At 42.3% G+C, this 21434-nt stretch overlaps 1 protein-coding gene across 25 annotated transcripts in view; it reads right to left on the reverse strand.

Moving 5' to 3' along the window:
• FNBP1 (formin binding protein 1) overlaps positions 1-21434 on the reverse strand; it is a 161758-nt gene that overhangs the window by 38915 nt on the left and 101409 nt on the right. For all 25 annotated transcript variants that reach the window (XM_003911191.5, XM_003911193.5, XM_003911192.5 and 22 more), the window contains exons 7-8: positions 3103-3231; positions 794-940 (exon numbers count right to left, since the gene is read on the reverse strand). In XM_003911191.5, the coding sequence (XP_003911240.1) occupies positions 794-940; positions 3103-3231 (276 nt within the window). The remainder of the gene's footprint in view (positions 1-793; positions 941-3102; positions 3232-21434) is intronic.

Consider the following 21434-nt stretch of genomic DNA (forward strand, 5'->3'; position numbering starts at 1 on the left):
CAAAAAACTAGCCGGGCGAGGTGGCGGGCGCCTGTAGTCCCAGCTACTCGGGAGGCTGAGGCAGGAGAATGGCGTAAACCCGGGAGGCGGAGCTTGCAGTGAGCAGAGATCCGGCCACTGCACTCCAGCCTGGGTGACAGAGCGAGACTCCGTCTCAAAAAAAAAAAAAATACATATATATATATATTTTTTTTTGAAAAAAATATTATTAGTTCAAAAGCTAGTATTACTGTAACTTTGGTTTGCAATTTCACACTTCATTTTCTATATAATTTAAGAAAATAATGCATTTAAAGTATTCATGATAAAAGCATTCAACAAACTAGGAATATAAGAACATCAACTCAGCTGGGTGGGGTGGCTGGTGCCTGTAATTCCAGCACTTTAGGAGACCTAGGCAGACAGATCACCTGAGGTCAGGAGTTCGAGACCAGCCTTGCCAACGGTGAAACCCCGTCTCTACTAAAAAGTACAAAAAACTAGCCGGGCGAGGTGGTGAGCGCCTGTAGTCCCAGCTACTCGGGAGGCTGAGGCAGGAGAATGGCGTAAACCCGGGAGGCGGAGCTTGCAGTGAGCTGAGATCCGGCCACTGCACTCCAGCCTGGGCGACAGAGTGAGACTCCGTCTCAAAAAAAAAAGGATTATGCAGCTAAATCCAAGACACAGAGCCCGTGTGACCACTGAAAGCAACTACCCACCATGAGATGATTACATGAGGTCATATGGAAAGGGGGCGGGGAGAAATAATGGATCTGCAAATAATTATCAATGAAGCCCAAATGGCAATACTTACATTTTTTTGATCAATTGATTCGGCTGCTTTTACTATTCCATCCAGGCACTTCCCAATGATTGGGATCACCTGCCGATCAACCTCTGCATATGTCTTCATGGACTCTCCAATTCTCACAATCCTCCTTTCCTCCATCTCTTGGATTTTCTGTAACATTAGATTTTGTATAAAATAAGTTTGGTCCATTATTATTAAATGAAGCTGTTTTTCGGCAGCATTGTTACCTCTAACAAGTTCTCTAAGGAAAAAATGGGTTAGAGTTAGAGCGGCCATAAGTATATGGAGCCTCCATATTACCCAGCTGTACACTTATTTTATAAATTGCTAGACATGTTAGGCTGCCCAAATATATGCTTTGCACAATTCCATTCTAATTTTAGTAAGAATGCCAAACTCAATACTTTTTTTTGTTGTTTTTCTTTTTGTTTTTTTGAGACGGAGTTTTGCTCTTGTCGCCCAGGCTGGAGTGCAGTGGTGCGATCTTGGCTCACTGCAACCTCTGCCTCCTGTGTTCACGCCATTCTCCTGCCTCAGCCTCCCGAGTAGCTGGGATTACAGGCCTCCACCACCGCACCTGGCTAATTTTTTGTATTTTTAGTAGACACGGGGTTTTGACATGTTGGCCAGGCTGGTCTCCAACTCCTTATCTCAGGTGATCAACCCACCTAGGCCTCCAAAGTGCTGGGATTACAAGCTTAAGCCACCATACCTGGCCAATAGTTTTATTATTAACACTATTTGTAATCTACCTCAAACATTTTCTCCATCTTTAATCTACCACTTTAGCTTTTACCAAAAGCACAGTATTTAGTTAACTGTCTCAACTCAATACAGATTGGTGTACCTTCCAACTATAATTTAGAAGGACTTGTTTGCTGTGTGTGTAGACACCAAGAAGCAAATATTTATTATTTTTTTCTACAATTGGACTCAAAGTTGCAAAAGATCTGTAAAATGGGAGAACATATGTCTGTCTTTTCTCATACCATTTTTGACAACTTAACACGAGCAAAAGAAAACAATCCAAAAGAAACAACTGTCGTTTGTTCAAATCCTACAACTCTGTGAATGCTGCTTTGACTTCTATAGTTAAGCTGGCATTTTTATAACCATAATCATCCCTTTAGCAGAGAGAGTATTAATGAGAGAATCATAGTTTAAGACTGACAAATAGGCGTGGTGGCTCATGCCTGTAATCCCAGCACTTTGGGAGGCCAAGGCGGGCAGATCACCTGAGGTCAGGAGTTCGCGACCAGCCTGGCCAACATGGTGAAACCCTGTCTCTACTAAAAATACAAAAAAAGTAGCTGGGTATGGTGGCAGGTGCCTGTAATCTCAGCTACTCTGGAGGCTGAGGAAGGAGAATCGCTGGAACCTGGGAGGCAAATGTTGCAGTGAGCTGAGACTGTGCCACTGCATTCCAGCCTGGGCGACAGAGTGAGATCCCGTCTCAAAAGAAGAAAAAAGAAAAAAGACTGACAAATAATTGGCTGCAGGTGCAAACTATGGAAGTTTGCAAAGTTTACTGATTAATCTTGAGATTATTATATTTCATTCATATTGCTAGTCAATGCTTGATCTAGATGCCTTAAAAAATGATTTATCATGCCTATAATCCTAGCACTTTGGGAGGCCAAGGCTGGAGAATTGCTTGAGTTCAGGAATTTGAGGCCATCCTGGGCAACACAGCAAGACCCTATCTCTACAAAAATTTAAAAATTAGCAGGGCACGGTGGTGCATGCCTATAGTTCCATCTACTTAGGAGGCTGAAGTTGAAGGATCCCTTGATCCCTTGAGCCCAGGAGTTCAAAGTTGCAGTGGGTCGTGATTGTGCACTGCACTCCAGCCTGGGCAACAGAGTAAAAAAAAAAAAAAAAAAAGGGCCGGGTGCAGTGGCTCAGGTCTGTAATCCCAGCACTTTGAGAGGCCGAAGTAGGCGGATCACCTGAGGTCAGGATTTTGAGACCAGCTTGGCCAACATGGCGAAACCCCGTCTCCACTAAAAATACAAAAATTAGCTGGGCGCAGTGGTGCTTGCCTGTAGTCCCAGCTACTCAGGAGGCTGAGGCAGGAGAGTCACTTGCATCTAGGAGGCAGAGGTTGCAGTGAGCCAAGACTGCTCCATTGCACTCCAGCCTGGGTGACAAAGCAAGCCTCTGTCTCAAAAAAAAAAAAAAAAAAAAAGTGGAAATTTGGAATTACATATAAAGACTCAGAATACAAACCCAGCAATCATGATTCAGAAGTATCATGTTTCTAAGGAAAGCAAAGCATAAAACATGAAATCTGAGAGATGTTCAGGATTTACCTGGAAGATGTTGGGGATGTGAGTATGGTAATATTCATGCTGCTCATGGTTGAATTTCTGGAGAATGGATGAGTAATCTGCTTTGCTGTCCTCTGCCATTTGGTGACGTATTTGAGCTTGCTGTCGGGCCTTAGGGCAAAAACAAGAATACTCCCACGTTTATACATCATAAATAAAAGCCTGGGTGCAATCAATAAACGCCTAGAACTGCACACTGGGATGCCTAAGGGCCAGACTTACCTCAAATGTATTCAGCAGGTGCTATTTTTTAATGTTCTGAATTGAATTTACTTCAGGTAAGCAATGTGCATCCTAGTTTGTATAAAAATCCACCATTCCCTATTGTCTTAATGTGGTGTGTGCCTTCTAGTTTGACACACCATTCTATATTGTCTGCACTTGGGCAATTCACATTACCTGGAGGATCCTTGTGGGAACCTCTGCTCATATACACATGTATATATATATTTTTGAGGAGGCAATGAGAAATCCACAATTTTTTTTTTCTTTTTTTGAGACAGGGTCTCCCTCTGTCACCCAGGCTGGAGTGCAGTGGCACTCTTACCTCAGCCTCTCAAGTAGCTGGGACTACAGGCATGCACCACCATGCTAGGCTAATTTTTTATTTTTTTGTAGAGATGAGGTCTTACCACATTGCCCAGGCTGGTCTTGAACTCCTCGACTCAAGCAATCCACCTGCCTCAGCCTCCCAAAGTGCTGGGATTATAGGCATGAACCACGGCGCCTGGCTGGCAAATCCACAAATTTTTAAACCCAATTCTCAATGGCGTTCATGAACTAAAAAGGCATATGAACCGCTGACCTAAGGAGACCTTTCTAAAGCTCTCCACCATGTTTATATTTAGTATATATGCTAAAGAGCAATAAGTATGGCACCTTCTTTATGCTTTTTATGTTTTTTGAGGGGTGCTATTTTATGTTTTACTGCATTGCTTTTCTCCTCAAAAATCAATAATTTGCAATTTTATTTTTCTCTAATTCATATTCTGATTAATCACATACCTAAAAAAGGGGCAACAATTGTTGATTAGTTGCAGAATCGATTTGAAAGTTCAAACAGGAATGTCTATAAACTCTAAAGTCATCCAGAAGTACAAGAGGTTATGTTGTTAATACCACCTCAGATTCATATAGCACTGTGGTACTATTTCGATAAATTTTTATCTCGTGAATCTCTAATACAATTTGAGGTCCACACAAGGCAAAAAACTACCTCCTGCCAGATGAAGATAGGGTTTTGAGCCAAAAACACAACAGGAAATGGGCTGTTTTCCAACATAACCAGGGCAACTGTTTGTTTGCTTGTTTTTGTTTTGTTTTACTGAACCACTGTTATAGAAAATTAAGACCTGGCTGAGTGTGGTAGATCACACCTGTAATCCCAGCTCTACAGGAGGCTCGGGTAGGCAGATTGCTTGAGCCCAGGAAATCAAGACCAGCCTGGGCAACATGGTGAGACCCCTCTCTCCACAAAAAAATACAAAAATTATCTGGGCATGGTGGTATGTGCCTGTAGTCCCAGCTACTCAGGAGGCTGAGGCAGGAGGATTGCTTGAGCCTGGGAGGCTGAGGCTGCAGTGAGCTATGATCACTACCACTGCACTCCAGCCTGGGCAACAGAGCGAGACCCTGTGTCAAAAAATAATAATAAAAAATAAATTAGTCAGGTGTGGTGATGTGTGCCTGTGGTCTCAGCTACTCGGGAGGCTGAGGTGGGAGGATTGCTTGAGCTCAGGAGGTTGAGTTTGTAGTGAGCTGTGACTGCGCCACTGCACTCCAGCCTGGGTAACAGCAAGACTGTTTCAAAAAACAAAACACCAAACAAACAAAAACAAGAAAATTAAGACCTAATCGGGAAAGAAAGAAAATCAGAAAGACAAGGAAAAGACAGACAGAAAGGAAGAAAAGTGAGAAAGAAAGGGAAGAAAGAATGAAAGAGGCCGGGCGTGGTGGCTCACGCCTGTAATCCCAGCACTTTGGGAGGCTGAGGCGGGCGGATGACGAGGTCAAGAGATTGAGACCATCCTGGCTAACATGACGAAACCCTGTCTCTACTAAAAATACAAAAATTAGCTGGGTGTGGTGGCATGCACCTGTAGTCCCAGCTACTGAGGAGGCTGAGGCAGGAGAATCACTTGAACCCGAGAGGCTGCAGTGAGCTGAGATCACACCACTGCACTCTAGCCGGGGCGACAAGTGAGACTCCCTCTCAAAAAAAAAAAAAGAATGAAACAGAAAGAGAGAAAGAAAAAGAGAGAAAGAAAGGAAGAAAAGAAACACATAGAAACATTCAAACGTCAACCCAAAGAGGAACGCTGAAGCAGTTGTTCCACTTTCTGCTTGCTGGGAACATTTAGTATCGGCTTCTTTTCACGTCAATCTTCTTTATTGGTTTCCTGCCTATGTGACTTGAAAGCTTAACCTGAATTTCACTTCACACATTTTACTCATACTCATCTGGTGAAAGCCTCAGGTAATTCACAATTGCTTCCTTTATTTTCTTCCCTATTCACACGTGAACACTTCCCAAATGAAGGTAACAATATCAGTATTTCCAAATGCATTTCCTTATTACTGAGGTTTTTTGAGTTTCTTACGGCCTTTGGATCTCTCGGTGCCATTTTATCCTCTTTTCATCTACCCTCAGTTGATTTCAGCTGCCACATTCTTCCTCTTTGTTGGTGGCCTGTTAACTCCCTTCCTGACCATATGCCTTGGCGTCTGCTGCTTCCTGTGTCCACTAGTAAATATATTAGTCTAGCCCCAAAATGTTAAGTACCCAGCTACCCTCAAAAATCCACCCCCTTCCAATACACAGTAGCCCTCCTCTGTTTAAATAATAGCTTTCCCACCTACATGCATTCCATCTGTTCCCTGAGCCCGTCCAGCACAAATACCCTATTAACTCTTCAGCCGCTGATAGTTTCATCATGTATCATTTCGTTATGAATGTTTAAAAAAAAATTCCCATTAGACCTCAAATTTCTAAAAGAGTCTCTATTTTATTCACAAGTCTTCCTCGGAAAGTCTCACCAAAATCCAGTGGGGATTTCTTCATCTCTTCTGTAAAGAACAGCAAGAGGTCAAGAGGTAATTTCCTCACTTATTTTGGAGATCCTATCTAAGTGAGTTTTTAAAATAACTTAAGTTCTCAAATAGGCATCACATCAGAATGTCATCATTATATATATATGTATGCATGTATTTCATGCACACACACATACACACACACACATCCCATGAGAGCAGATAAAAGCTTCCTGGCAATAAATCCACTCACACCAGTATTTTAGAATATCTCACCCAAGTAGAATATTTTACCCATGTAAGCTGGTGCCAGAGGTACCCCACCCAGCACCATTTGGTTGGAGGTGGCTGTGATCCTCTTCCTGTAGCTCACAGAATCCCTAATCATATTTTAGCTTTAGCTGCATAATTCCTTCTGTAAGCATATTACCTCCTAATAGATTCATGATGCCCTTTGCCCTGTTTCTATGCAGTAATCCTGAAAACATAACAAGGGCCCTAGACATGAACTGTGGAAGACGCTGAATAAGGACCGACGTGTCTACAGTTCAGCCTAGAAAGTAAGCTGTGTAGAAGAAAATAAATCAAAGAAGTATGTTTTAGAGGGTCTGCCTTTTATGTTAAAGGAGCACTGTCTCTCCGGGAGTTTTTCTTCCATGCAAAAGCTTGGACATATGATTGCGAAGGACTATCTGTTTCTACAATCTTGCTCACTCTCACTGGCTACAAGGATAGGGAAACCTTCAAAGACAGCAAAATACTGTGATACATCAGATTCTCCAAAGCCGCAGCAAAAACACAGGGCTGTCTTTTTCTCAGTCCCTGCATCCAGCTGCTTTGAATTAATATCCACTTCTGAAACTCTGGCCTAGGAATGCACCATTGTTCTAACCAGATTTCACTATGGAAAATCTATTTCTGTTTAGTAAATTGTTTATTTGACAATGCAATTTAAGAGCTTTTCTCTAAAACTAGTGTTGAATCAATTACTCATTATGAGACAAATCCCTTTAAAATATCTTGTAAAGTATTTTCGAGCACTTATTTGGGATAACTGTTAACGGTATTTTGGAGACCATCTCCTAATAGCTAAGACTAAGTGGAGCAAATAAACATCATGACTTCTCGTCTATTTTTAAAAGTCAGTCTAAAAATAGCAACTATTACCTCAAAGAGATAGTATTTCCATTCTAAACCAGACCATAAGCTATTCTTTCAATTAAATTAAATTTCCCATTCTGAGAATAAAGACACTGCCTCTTACAGCAACATTACTACAGGGCAGAAAGATGTACAGAGCGTTGGCTTGTTTTACTTCCAATGAGTCAGTGCCACAGAATTTCGAGATACTATTCTAAAAAGTCCAGAATAACCCCCGCTGCCTAGGCTGGGTCACAGATGTCTTAGAATCAGATCTATACCACTTTTGTTGTCCAACAGGAAGACAGAATTTAAACTTGAGAATTTTTTGACAAACCCTTGGGAATCTCCCTCAGATAAGTCCAAATAGGCCTAAGGATGTATGGCTTATACATGATTTCGCTTCTTGGTAATTCTCTTTTTTTAGACAGAGTCTTACTCTGTCACCCAGGTTGGAGTGCAGTGGCGCGATCTCGGCTGACTGCAACCTCCGCCTCCCGGGTTCAAGCGATTCTCCTGGCTCAGCCTCCCGAGTAGCTGGGACTACAGGCACCTGCCACCTCGCCCGGCTAGTTTTTGTATTTTTAGTAGAGACGGGTTTCACCATGTTGTCCAGGCTGGTCTCGAACTCCTGACCTCAAGTGATCCGCCTGCCTCAGCCTCCCAAAGTGCTGGGATTACAGACATGAGCCACCACATCCGGCCCACTTCTTGGTAATTCTTAACATAGTCCATTCTCAACATCATTATGGAACTACGCCATACTGCCTAAAAGGTCAGAGTCACAGTTTCTAAATAAAGAAAATAATATTTTAGAAACTGAACTGTAGCCCAATATTTTGAAATTCTAATGTGTTTAAAGACAAAAATACCGTGGCCGGGCACGGTGGCTCAAGCCTGTAATCCCAGCACTTTGGGAGGCCGAGACGGGCGGATCACGAGGTCAGGCGATCGAGACCATCCTGGCTAACACAGTGAAACCCCGTCTCTACTAAAAAATACAAAAAAACTAGCCAGGTGAGGTGGCAAGCACCTGTAGTCCCAGCTACTCGGGAGGCTGACGCAGGAGAATGGCGTGAACCCGGGAGGCAGAGCTTGCAGCGAGCTGAGATCCCGCCACTGCACTCCAGCCTGGGTGACAGAGTAAGACTTCATCTCAAAAAAAAAAAAAAAAAAAAAAAAAAAGACAAAAATACCATCATCCATTCAGTTAGCTAAATTTAGATTATTAGCATGGCCTAAATGTGTGGCTATTTCCTGTTTAGCTCAATTTTTTATTTTTAAGACAGGGTCCCCCTCTGTTACCCAGACTGGAGTACAGTGGCACCATCACAGCTCACTGCAGCCTCAAACTCCTGGGCTCAGGCGACCCTCCCACCTGAGCCTCCCCAAGTGCTGGGATTACAGGCATGAGGCACTATGCCAGGCCTGTTTAATTCAATACTTTTTCCTTAATATTTCAAAATATTAAGGAGAGTAACACTTTTGGCAGTGTCTCAATTGTCATAAGCAGAGAATACAAGTGTACTAAGAAACTTGCTCATTTCACATGAGGCACGTGGTATAACCAAGGTATAACCTTCCATCTTACCAAGTTATACTCTCGCATCACCTTTTTTCTTTTCTTTTCTTTTCTTTTCTAGTGAGACAGAGTCTCACTCTTGTCGCCCAGGCTGGAGTGCAGTGGCGCGATCTCAGTTCACTGCAACCTCTGCCTCCCAGGTTCAAGTGATTCTCCTGCCTCAGCCTCCCGAGTAGCTGGGACTACAGGCGCCTGCCACCATGCCCAGCTAGTTTTTTGTATTCTTAGTAGAGATGGGGTTTCACCTTGTTAGCTAGGATGGTCTCGATCTCCTGACCTTGTGATCTGCCCGCCTCGGTCTCCCAAAGTGCTGGGATTACAGGCGTGAGCCACTGCACCTGGCCCTCTTGCATCACTTTTCAAGGCTGCCTATGGCTTTTGACCTTTTAACCAGATGAGCAAATACAGACTGGTTCTATTTATACATTGATCGAATGAATAATGAGACTTACTAAGTTTTTAACACGGCCCCAGATCTCTCGGTTTTATACATTGCTGTTCCTTAAATGATAAACTTACAGGTTGGTGCAAAAGTGATTGTAGTTTTTGTCATCTGAATGGAAGGGTAAAAACCACAGTTACTTTTGCAGCCACCTAATACTTAAAGCAGCAGTGTCCAGAGCTTTTGGAAAGCCACTTTTCCTTTGTTTAAAGGATATAACAAATTATAAATGCCCATCTTTTGTCACCAAAAGTTTGGGGAGAGCCATGTGGAATATTTTACAGTATCACTGGTAGCCCAAACAACGTTTTTGGAACAGCTGCATGTTTAGTATTTAATGTCATCATTATCACAAAAAGAAACCAATTATATGTTAGGCTGGATGGAAAAGGGGGCTCAATCTAGATTTTATTCCCTTTCCTCTAAGAATGTACTATTTTGCCCACAGACAGGATGTCTGTAATCATTATTCAGTGAGCAGCAACCCGCAGCAGCTCCTCCTGACTGGCAGATGGGCCTGGCGGCCACCCAGAGGCTAGGGACACAGCAAGAATCCAGCACAGCATCGATCCCAATTCCCTCCTCCCCAAACTACCTGAGCCACGGACCTCATTTTGTGGACAAAATTAAACTTGCCACTTTCACAACCTGGGTTATCTGGCCACCTTTGGTTCTTTTTCCTTCTGCTTAAAAAAAAAAAAAAAAAAAAAGTTTGCTGTAGATAATTCAAACTTATAGAATTGTATGGTTTAAGAAATAAAAGTTTCTGCACATTCCAGCTCCTGATAACCACTAAAGGATTGTGACGTTCAGACGTGGCCAGGTAAATGAGAATAAGCACTGGTATTTTCATAGCACACAAATGAGGTAGAGGCCACTGGATATTATTTTCTATTTCTAGGTATTTCTGAGAACAGAAAACATAGCAACCTGTTGGAAATCCCTGAAAATCCTTCCATATTTCTCGAGGATTTGTCAATGGTTAAAAATAAAACTAATGGCCAGGTGCGGTGGCTCATGCCCGTAATCCCAACACTTTGGGAAGCTGAGGCAGGGTGGATCACCTGAGGTCAAGAGTTCGAGACCAGCCTGGCCAACATTGTGAAACCCTGTCTCTAGTAAAAAATACAAAAATTAGCCAGGCATGGTGGCACGTGCTTGTAGTCCCAGCTACTTGGAAGGCTGAGGCAGGAGAATCGCTTGAACCCGGGAGGCAGAGGCTGCAGTGAGCCAAGATCATGCCACTGCACTCCAGCCTGGGGGACAGAGTAAGACTCTGTCTCAAGGGGGGGAAAAAAAAAAAAGGGAATAAAACGAATTTTACTCTAGTCTTTGACCCAAAAATTCTGCTTCTGAAAATTTATCCTAATGATACAATAACAAAAGATACCCACCAGTACTGTTTATAATAGTCAATAATTTAAAATAATTTGAAACAAACAAATCATTGGGTAAATATTATGTCACACTCTTGATGAGCTATGTATATCCTGTTTTAACGATGTAAAGTAATATTTAATAAGATGAAATAAATGTATATATAACTTTCAAGAATTTTTAAAGTTGGCTGGGCTCAGTGGTTCACGCCTGTAATCCCAGCACTTTGGGAGGCCGAGGCGGGCGGATCATGAGGCTAGGAGTTCAAGACCAGCCTGGCCAACATGGTGAAACCCCGTCTCTACTAAAAATACAAAAATTAGCTGGGTGTGGTGGCACATGCTTGTAATCCCAGCTACTCGGGAGGCTGAGGCATGAGAATCGCTTGAATCCAGGAGGCGGAGGTTGCAGTGAGCTGAGATATCACGCCACTGCACTCCAGCCTGGTGACAGAGTGAGACTCCATCTCAAAAAAAAAAATTTTTTTAAGTTTATCAGAGTTTGCCTTTGACAAATTTATAAGGGCAGCTAAAACACAAAACAGAGAAAAACTTCAAAATAAGTTAACCAAAGAAATATGCTTTACATAACCTAGAAGTGAACCAAATTTAAAAAAAAAAAAAGGCTGGCCGCAGTGGCTCATGCCTGTAATCCCAGCATTTTGTGAGGCTGAGGTGGGCATGTCACTTGAGGCCAGGAGTTTCAGACTAGCCTGGCCAATATGGTGAAACCCCATCTCTACTAAAAAATACAAAAATTAGCTGAGTGTGGTGGTGCATGCCTGTAGTCCCTGCTCCTAGGAGGCTGAGGCAGGAGAATCACTTGAACCTGGGAGGCAAAGGTTGCACTGAGCCGAGATTGCAGCCACTGCACTCCAGCCTGAGCAACAGAGTAAGACTCTGTCTCAAAAAAAAAAAAAAAAAATTAATTAATTAATTAAAAAAAAAAAAAGCTCTGAAAAGCTAATGGAGTAGAAGGGACAATAACGAAGAGATGAAAAAGCTCTTTGTCCAGAGCAAAGTTGTTGTATGATAAACGGCATTGTTTAAATTTCCCAGCAAACTGTTGTATCTAGAATACATTTTCAATTTCCAGACTAAGAATGCGTTTAAAAATTCCTATTCAGATAGAGTGCTGTGAGTTTTTGTTGGAGACTTCCAGACCAGGAGCTTGCCAAAACAATGAGTCTGTCTTTGATAAATTATAAGGGCAGCTAGAATACAAAACAGAGAAAAACTTCAAAATAAGTTAACCAAAGAAATATGCTTGAACTATTCCAGCAATTTCCTGACTTTTTTTTTTTTTTTTTGAAAACAGTCTTACAACTTTCTAGCTCCAGTATTGTAGGCGGAGGGCCACTGAAATAGAATGAGAGAACCGGGAAAGATTGCCAGTGAGACCAGTATCTCAATTCCATATGGCCCATGCACTTGCTAAACAGTTTTAAGAAAAGGTCTTCTGTTTCCCTATGCTCTGGTTGCCTTATTTGAAATATCTATTTACTCAAGGTGAGTGACAATTTCTGCTAAAGGAGAAGAGGCCAATGCTGATATTTCTCATCACGATGTTGACAAGCCTCCAAGGAAGGCTGGTAGAAATTCAGCACGAGCTTGGAGATCCTGCTAAGATGTAAATGATGGTTTCCAAGACTTGCCCCCCCCCGCTTCCCTCCTGGTTTCTAACGCATGGTCATTGGCAAGAGACTTGAGTTTTTCATTACGGTAGGTTTGAAATTGATTATTCTTACTTTTGAGACAGAGTATTGCTCTTATTGCCCAGGCTAGAGTGCAGTGGCATGATCTCGGCTCACTGCAACCTCCACCTCCCAGGTTCAAGCGATTCTCCTGTCTCAGTCTCCCAAGTAGCTGGGCGCGGTGGCTCACACCTATAATCCCAGCACTTTGGGAGGCCAAGGCGGGTGGATCACCTGAGGTCAGGAGTTCGAGACCAGCCTGACCAATATGATGAAACCTGGTCTTTACTAAAAATACAAAAATCAGCTGGGCATGGTGGCATGCGCCTGTAATCCCAGCTACTCGGGAGGCTGAGGCAGGAGAATCGCTTGGACCCGGGAGGCAGAGGCTGTAGTGAGCCGAGACTGTGCCACTGCACTCCAGCCTGGGCAACAAGAGCAAGCCTCCATCTCAAAAAAAAAAAAAAAAAAAAAACTTGCACATGTTATCATGTTATTCAGGAATATACTGTCAATGAAGTAAATATGTAAGACTACAAGCCCTTCCTACGTTAACCTCAGTGTTAGTTTTGTCTTCTTTCTTTTAGATGGGGGAAATAACTAGAGAAACTTCTCGTGACCACAGAAGACCAGGAAGCTTATGTAGGTCTTAAGCTGTGGAGTAGGGGAAGAGTGTCTTCCAAAACACAAAAGCTTCAGCCTGTACTGGTACAGATGGTGCGAGATTCCCCAAGCCAAGAAATTAACATAAAAATTAGTTTCAGGTTGTCTGGCAGAAACACCATAAAACCTCACTGGGGGGGACTTCTACAATCCTGTTTTTATAAGATTCCCAGAGAAAAAACAATCTCTGTCAAAGTTAGGCTCACGCAAGAAAGGTAATAATAATATAAATGCACAAGGAAATAAACCACCATGAGAGCTGATGCGATTGTAAGAAAAATGATTACCATAAGAACCTGAGCTAAAAGAACAACGTGAAAGAAAATGTAAGAACAACAGGCCAGGCACAGCGGCTGATACCTGTAATCCCAGCACTATAGGAGGCTGACGTGGGAGGATCACTTGAGGCCAGGAGTTTGAGACCAGCCTAGGTAACATAGTGAGACCCCATTTCTACAAAAAATTTAAAAATAAGCAGGGCATAGTGGTGTATAGCTGTAGTCCTAGCTCCTCCAGAGGTTGAGGTGGGAGGATCACTTGAGCCTGGGAGTTCGAGGCTATAGGCTATAGTAAGCTATCATTGTCACACTGTACTTCAGCCTGGGCTTAGGTGACAGAATAAGACCCTCTCTCAGAAACGACAACAACAATGACAACAAAATAACATTCTGAAGGATTAAGGAAGTAAAAGATGCAACAGGAATCATAAGAAAATAGTAAGATGCTATAAATATAGATCAGATATATCTTCAAAAGAATAAAATGGAACTTCTAGAAATAAAAAACACAGTCATTGAAATTTTAAAATTCAATAGATGAGTTAAATAGCAGAATAATTTGAAGAGACTTCATGAAGTAGCTGACAAAGTTACACCATATGTAATATATAGGAAATGAAATCTAAGAAAAAGAAGTTATTAGGCATGCGGAACAGAATGAGAAATTTCACACACATCTAGTATGAATCCCAAAACCAACAATATTAATAACAACATAATATAGGAAGAGTTAATGTTGGAGAGTTTTCATATATATATACACACACATATATATATATGTATGTGTGTGTGTGTGTATATATATATATATATTTTTTTTTTTTTTTTGAGATGGAATCTCGCTCTGTCACCCAGGCTGGACCCCAGTGGCATGATCTCGGCTCACTGCAACCTCCACCTCCCGGGTTCAAGCAATTCTGCTGCCTCAGCCTCCCGAGTAGCTGGGACTACAGGCGCACACCACCACACCCAGCTAATTTTTGTATTTTTAGTAGAGATGGGGTTTCACCATGTTGGACAGGATGGTGTCAATCTCTTGACCTTGTGATCTGCTCACCTTGGCCTCCCAAAGTGCTGGGATTACAGGTGTGAGCCACCGCGCCGAGTTTTCATATATTTATGAAAGTAACAAATCCTCTAGGAACCCCAAACAGAATAAATTAAAAATAAAAATTCTGTGCTTTGAAACGTCATATTGATGCCATGGAATACCAAAGGGAAATACAAGGTCTTCACAACTACAGGAGAAAGTAAAATATCTACAAAAAAAAAATGCTATTAAATAGAATGTCAAGGCCGGGCGTGGTGGCTCACTCCTAAAATCCCCACACTTTGGGAGGCTGAGGTGGGTAGATCACCTGAGGTCAGGAGTTCAAGACCAGTCTGGCAAACATGGTGAAACTCTGCTTCTACTAAAAATACAAAAATTAGCCGTGTGTGGTCACCCACGCCTGTAATCCCAGCTACTTGCGGGGCTGAGGCAGGAGAATTGCTTGAACATGGGAGGTGGAGGCTGCAGTGAGCTGAGATTGTGTCATTGCATTGCAGCCTGGGCAACAGAGCTAGACTCCGTCTTAAAGAAAAAAAAGAAATGCTATTAAATAGAATGTCAAATTCCCAAGAAGAACAATTGACAACAATAGACAATGAAATGACATTTTCTTTTTTACTGAGACAAAGTCTCACTCTGTCAACTAGGATAGAGTGTAGTGGTACAATCACAGCCCACTGCAGCCTCAACTTCCCAGGCTCAAGCAACGATCCTGCCTCAGCCTCCTGAGTAAATGGGACGACAGGCACATGCCAGGCTGCCCAGGTGACTTTTCATTTTTTGTAGAGACAAGGTCTTCCTACGTTGCCCAGCCTGGTCTTGAACGCCTGGGCTCAAATGATCCTTTCACCTTGGCCTCCCAAAGTGTTGGAATTACAGGCATAAGCCATCACACCTGGCCTGAATGATATTTTTTAAAAGTTTAGGCTGGGCGCAGTGGCTCATGCCTGTAATCCCAACACTTTGGGAGGCAGAGGCAGGTGGATCACATAAGGTCAGGAGTTCAAGACCCCCCTGGCCGACATGGCAAAACCCCATCTCTACTAAAAATACAAAAATTAGCTGGGCGTGGTGGTGGGCACCTGTAATTCCAGCTACTTGGGAGGCTGAGGCAGGAGAATCGCTTGAACCTGGGAGGCAGAGGTTGTAGTGAGCTAAGATTGCACCACTGCCCTCCAGCCTGGGAGACAGAATGAGACTCTGTCTCAAAAAAAACCAAAACCAAAACCAAAACAAAAACCAAAAACCAAAACAAACAAACAAACAAACAAAATGTTTAGAGAAAATAATTGTCAACCTAGAATTCTATATCTAGCTAAACTATCACATTAGAGTGAGGACAAAATAAAGACATTTCCAACAAATAAAGAAAATTTACCAATCACAAACTCTCATGGAAAAAAATTAAAACAACCTATCTTCCAGGAAGAAGGATATTTAACTCCAAAAGGAGTGACACGGAAGACGTGACAACACTTGGTCTGCATTATCACATAGCTAACAGCTCTGTAAATGGATGGTGAATAATGGCCGCCTCCTTTACATGTGACTTGGGCTTCCTAGGCCAGTACAGCCCCCTCCTCTCCTTATTGGGTCCTGCTACTGAGGTCCTGCGCTAATAGCTATTTGTCATCTTACCTCAACCCACCAGTTTCACACGTCTATTATCTGCCTAGTTCTGTAGGAAAAAGTGGTGGCTAAGAGTAAGGAGCTTATTTAATATAAAGCTGAATGGTAAACTGGCAAGAACACTGAACTTGAGGCATAGAAACATGCTTCAGTCTTGGCTGTACCATATCCAGCAGGGCCACTTTAGGCTAATGGTAATTTCACATTTTATAGGTTCACCCTATTTATCTATAAAGGGATAAAGGAAACATGGAGAGGACTAAAAGCCCTTTGGAAAATATAAAACACTTTCCAGTGTAGGTTTTTTGAGGGGTAGGTTCAATAGCATTTTATCAGGGTCACATTCATCCTGCCATTTGGCTTTTTTTTCTTTCTTTTTTTTTTTTTTGAGATTGGGGCCTGGCAGGGGGTCTTACTATGTTGCCCAGACTGGTCTCGAAATCCTGGGGTCAAGTAATCCTCCTGCCTTGGACTCCCAAAATGCTAGGATTATAGGCATGAGCCACTGCATCCGGCCCATTTAGCTTTAAATAGCTTTCACAAACTGTTGTCATCTTACTTCTCCAGTTAGGTCCCACAGGGTCCCCTGTCCTGGCAGGCAGGCCAACACCGGCAACATGCTCCCTCAGTGTCCCGGATGAAGTTGTCTCCACTTCAGCGGCGCTCTCTCTTTTCCGTTTCTACCTGTCCTTCAGATTCGAGTCCCAATTCTGCTTTCAGGCCTGTCCCAACAACCTACTGTGTGCACAGAGCTTTTTCAGATGCAGAATGCAGGAGCAACTGTTGAGCTGCTAGTGTTTTGCTGAGCAAAGGACCAGGTGATTTCATATATGATGGACCTCATTGATCATTTAAAAAATTTTTTTCCTAGGCCGGGCGCGGTGGCTCAAGCCTGTAATCCCAGCACTTTGGGAGGCCGAGACGGGTGGATCACGAGGTCAGGAGATCGAGACCATCCTGGCTAACACGGTGAAACCCCGTCTCTACTAAGAAATACAAAAAACTAGCCGGGCGAGGTGGCGGGCGCCTGTAGTCCCAGCTACTCGGGAGGCTGAGGCCGGAGAATGGCGTGAACCCGGGAGGCGGAGCTTGCAGTGAGCTGAGATCCGGCCACTGCACTCTAGCCTGGGCTACAGAGCGAGACTCCGTCTCAAAAAAAAAAAAAAAAAAAAAAAAAAAAAAAAAATTTTTTTCCTTTATCTCACTGGCAAGTAGGTAGAGCAATCATTAATTGCTTTTTTTTTTTTTTTTTACTTTTGCTCTCGTTGCCCAGGCTGGAGGGCAGTGGCGAGATCTCGGCTCACTGCAACCTCTGCCTTCCAGCTTCAAGCGATTCTCCTGCCTCAGCCTCCCAAGTAGCTGGGATTACAGGTGCACGCCACCATGCCCAGCTAATTTTTGTACTTTTAGTAGAGATGGGGTTTCGCCATGTTGGCCAGGCTGGTCTTGAACTCCTGACCTCAAATGATCTGCCCACCTTGGCATCCTAAAGTGCTGGGATTAAAGGCGTGAGCCACTGCACCCGGCCTAATTGCTTTTAAACTGCTATCATTCTGATGATCTTCACACAATTTGGCATGCTACATATCATACTCTACCTTATTCCCCAACTGACTCAAGTTTTTCTTCTGTCTCCATCTCATGCTTCTCTCATCCATCTCTCTCCAGTCTGCTAACTGGGGACCTCATGAAAGGTATCGATTATAGTCCTACTGGTGTTTAGCACTCTTTGTCCAATAAATATTCTTGCTGAATGTCTAGACGCCCAGAATGCCTAGAATGTTAAAAATATGGCTGGGTGCAGTGGCTCATGCCTGTAATCCCAGCACTTTGGGAGGCCGAGGCAGGAGGATCAACGAGGTCAAGAGATCAAGACCATCCAGGCCAACGTGGAGAAACCCCGTCTCTACTAAAAATACAAAAATTAGCTAGGAGTGGTGGTGTGTGCCTGTAGTCCCAGCTACTTGGGAGGCTGAGAGGCAGGAGAATTGCTTGAACCCGGGAGGCAGAGGTTGCAGTGAGCTGAGATCGTGCCCCTGCACTCCAGCCTGGCAACAGAGCAAAACTCCATCTTAAAAAAAAAAAAAAAAGAAAGGAGATTAAAGGGTAAGAAATGAGGAGGAAGGAGGCGGAAGTAATGCAAGAAGAAGGACACAGGCAAAATAGAGACAGTAATAACTGTGTCAGCCAATTAATTGCAGTTCAAAAATAGGCCACTACACATACATCATACCCACTGAAACCTCACACCTAGCCCTTGAGGTGCATAACCACATCCTTACTTACAGAATAGGAACCAGAGATGAAGTAAGTTGCCACATGTCATGCCATTCGTAAGTGATAGAAACAAGATTTGAACCTACTTCCACGTAATACAAAAATCAGGAACAAGCTCTTAGCCATGGGCTAGGCCACTTACTATCATTAAATATTAAAATACCTTATTAAATGACTTACCATACAAAAGCCTTTAGAATAGTTCAGGCCACATACTAAGTGCCAAGTGTTGAAGCTAAACACACACACACACATACATACATAAATATATATATATATTCAGGGAATTCGTTTCTTCATTTCTAGCTTCAGATCTAGGGTATGAGAATGACACTGCTCTATTGCTATTTTGCACATTAACTTACAGGCTTGTTAATAATTATGCTTTTAGGAGTAAATATAAACTCCACAGACATAAACAAGAGAATAACAAACGTGTCTTTCCTAGAATCTTTGATTTGAACATTGATCCACTTATAAAAGGACAGTTACAGCAACCATATCCATTTTTGGTGATACTTATAATAAAATTCTGTAAACTTTTCTCTTGTTTGCAATAAAAAGCATTTGAAACTTTTTTAAGCCTGAAAAGATTAAGCTGCAGTTGCAAAGTTTATTTCCTGTATTTATACTAACCACTTCCTCTTTAAAAAAAAAAAAAAAAGGTTTTCTAAATTGTTACAGTGAACAATTCCTTCAGATGACTAGAGTCAGACATTTTAGAAGAAACAGAAAGGTGGGGAAGGCACTGAAGATATTAACATGTTCAATAAAGATGTCAACCTAGTACTACAGCAATGGTAACCAAAATATTCAATAGTGTAATTCCTTATACGTACAATAACTAAGTGGTCATCGTGCTAGAGACTGTTTCCCCAAATGGTAAAAAATTTAACACTCTGCTACGCAACTGGCTTCACTTAGAATAGAGCCAACTCCATCCTGTCGGCTTCACAGAGCTGGCAACACTGATTCCAACTGAAGAAAACCTAAACTACTACATTTCGTCTGTTTTCTTGAGATAATTATCAAACTGATCATCATTTAAAGTAAACTCCTTCATTCTTGCTTAAAATTGACACAGATTCCTTTCTACAATTTTATTTTTCTCTTTAAAATATTCTATTATAGAATATATGACACATTAAAAATTACATGTGGCCGGACACGGTGGCTCACACCTGTAATCCCAGCACTTGGGGAGGCCAAGGCAGGCAGGTCACTTTAGCCCAGAAGTTCAAGACCACTCTGGGCAATGTGATGAAAGCCTCTCTCTACTAAAATTATAAAAAATTAGCCAGGTGTGGTAGCGTACGCCTGTAGTCCCAGCTACTCAGGAGGCTGAGGCACGAGAATCACTTGAACCCAGGAGGTGGAAGTTGCAGTGAGCCGAGATTGCACCACTGCACTCCAGCCTGAGCAACAGAGTGAGACTCTATTTAAAAAAAAGAAAAAAAAAAAAAAAAAGAAAGAAATGAAATTTTATTTTTTATTATATATGCCACAAAATTCTACTTTAATTCATAAATGACTCAGGATTTCCTATTCTGCTTCACAACAGGAACATCTATATGTAGAATTAAAAAGTTAATCACATTCAAAGCCAAATACTTTGAGAAGTCTGTATACAAAAAATGGAATGCAAACTCCCAAAGAAACTGATACACTGTTGAGTGCTCATGGCCAGGATTTTAATTTAATTTTTAAAACATTTCCTCAAATCGGGTTATATAATAAAATCTCCTAATGAGTCAGAAATAAGGAAACCTCTTGCACTCTATAGAGAGCTCTTCTGGCCATCCGGTACTCAGAATTAATTGCAATGAATTTGAATGCAGAGGCACCATTAACTTTTGGTGGAAAACATCAGCTCATAAATTGAGACTCTAGCAGAAAAAGAACCATACAAGTTAAATGAAACTAGACCGATAAGAAAAGGAAGAAATTGTTACTGGCATTTAAAAAACATAACTTGAACTTAACTAACAATTTCTGCGGCTGTTTGTAACCACTAACTGCAGGTTCTGTTAGACAATATCCTATTTTGCATTTAGAAATTATGTAAGAGCCAACAGTCACAAGGCAAGGGAGAATTAGAGAAAGGGAATTATTCATTGCCTGACATGGATGAACTCAGTTTAATGCATGCATTTAGAAAACACTGTTCTCTCTGTTCAGAAATATTAGTTCACATTCCACTCATTTTGATAACCTTTTCCTTTTTCATCCCAATACCACACTAAACCCATTGCTGCACTATTGGAACACAAAGATTAGGTGTAGCCTCTCATCCAAGTTTGTTTTGCATGGTGTTATTTCAAAGCAGAGTGACAGACAAACCGTGATTTTAAAGTCTTTTGTCACCAGAATGCCATTCAAGAGTTGTTTGGGTGGGCAAGTGGGAAAATTCCCAATACAGTAAACCAAACATTAGAAAGAAAACAGGCTAGGCGCAGTGGCTCACACCTGTAATCCCAGCACTTTGGGAGGCCAAGGTGAGTGGATCACCTAAGGTCAGGAGATCGAGACCAGCCTGACCAACATGGTGAAATCCCGTCTCTACTAAAATACAAAAATTAGCTGGGTGGGGTGGCGGGCGCCTGTAATCTTAGCTGTTTGGGAGGCTGGGGCAGGAGAAATGCTTGAACCCAGGAGGCAGAGGTTGCAGTGAGCAGAGATTGCACCACTGCACTCCAGCCTGGGCAACAAGAGTAAAACTTCGTCTCAAAAAAAAAAAAAAGAAAAAGAAAAAACAAAAGAAAAAACAAAAGGCAAGTTCCTCAGTCAAGGATTGTGTGATTATGTGCTGGTCTCTATATCCGCATACCTTGTCAGCAGATAGTCAGTGAACAACGGGCAAGGGAATGAATGGATACATGTGAATACTTCACGACTTAGGAATTCCACCAACGAGTTACTTTTTTTTTTTTTTTTTTCCTGAGGTGGAGTTTTGCTCTTGTTGCCCTGGCTGGAGTAAAATGGCGCGATCTTGGCTCACTGCAACCTCCGCTGCCCCGGTTCAAGCCATTCTTCCGCCTCAGCCTCCCGAGAAGCTGACATTACAGGCATGCGCCACCACATCCGGCTAATTTTGTATTTTTAATAGAGATGGGGTTTCTCTATTTGGTCCGGCTGGTCTCCAACTCCCAACC

This window comes from Papio anubis, chromosome 13 (genome assembly GCF_008728515.1).
Source record: "Papio anubis isolate 15944 chromosome 13, Panubis1.0, whole genome shotgun sequence".
Lineage (NCBI taxonomy): Eukaryota > Metazoa > Chordata > Mammalia > Primates > Cercopithecidae > Papio > Papio anubis.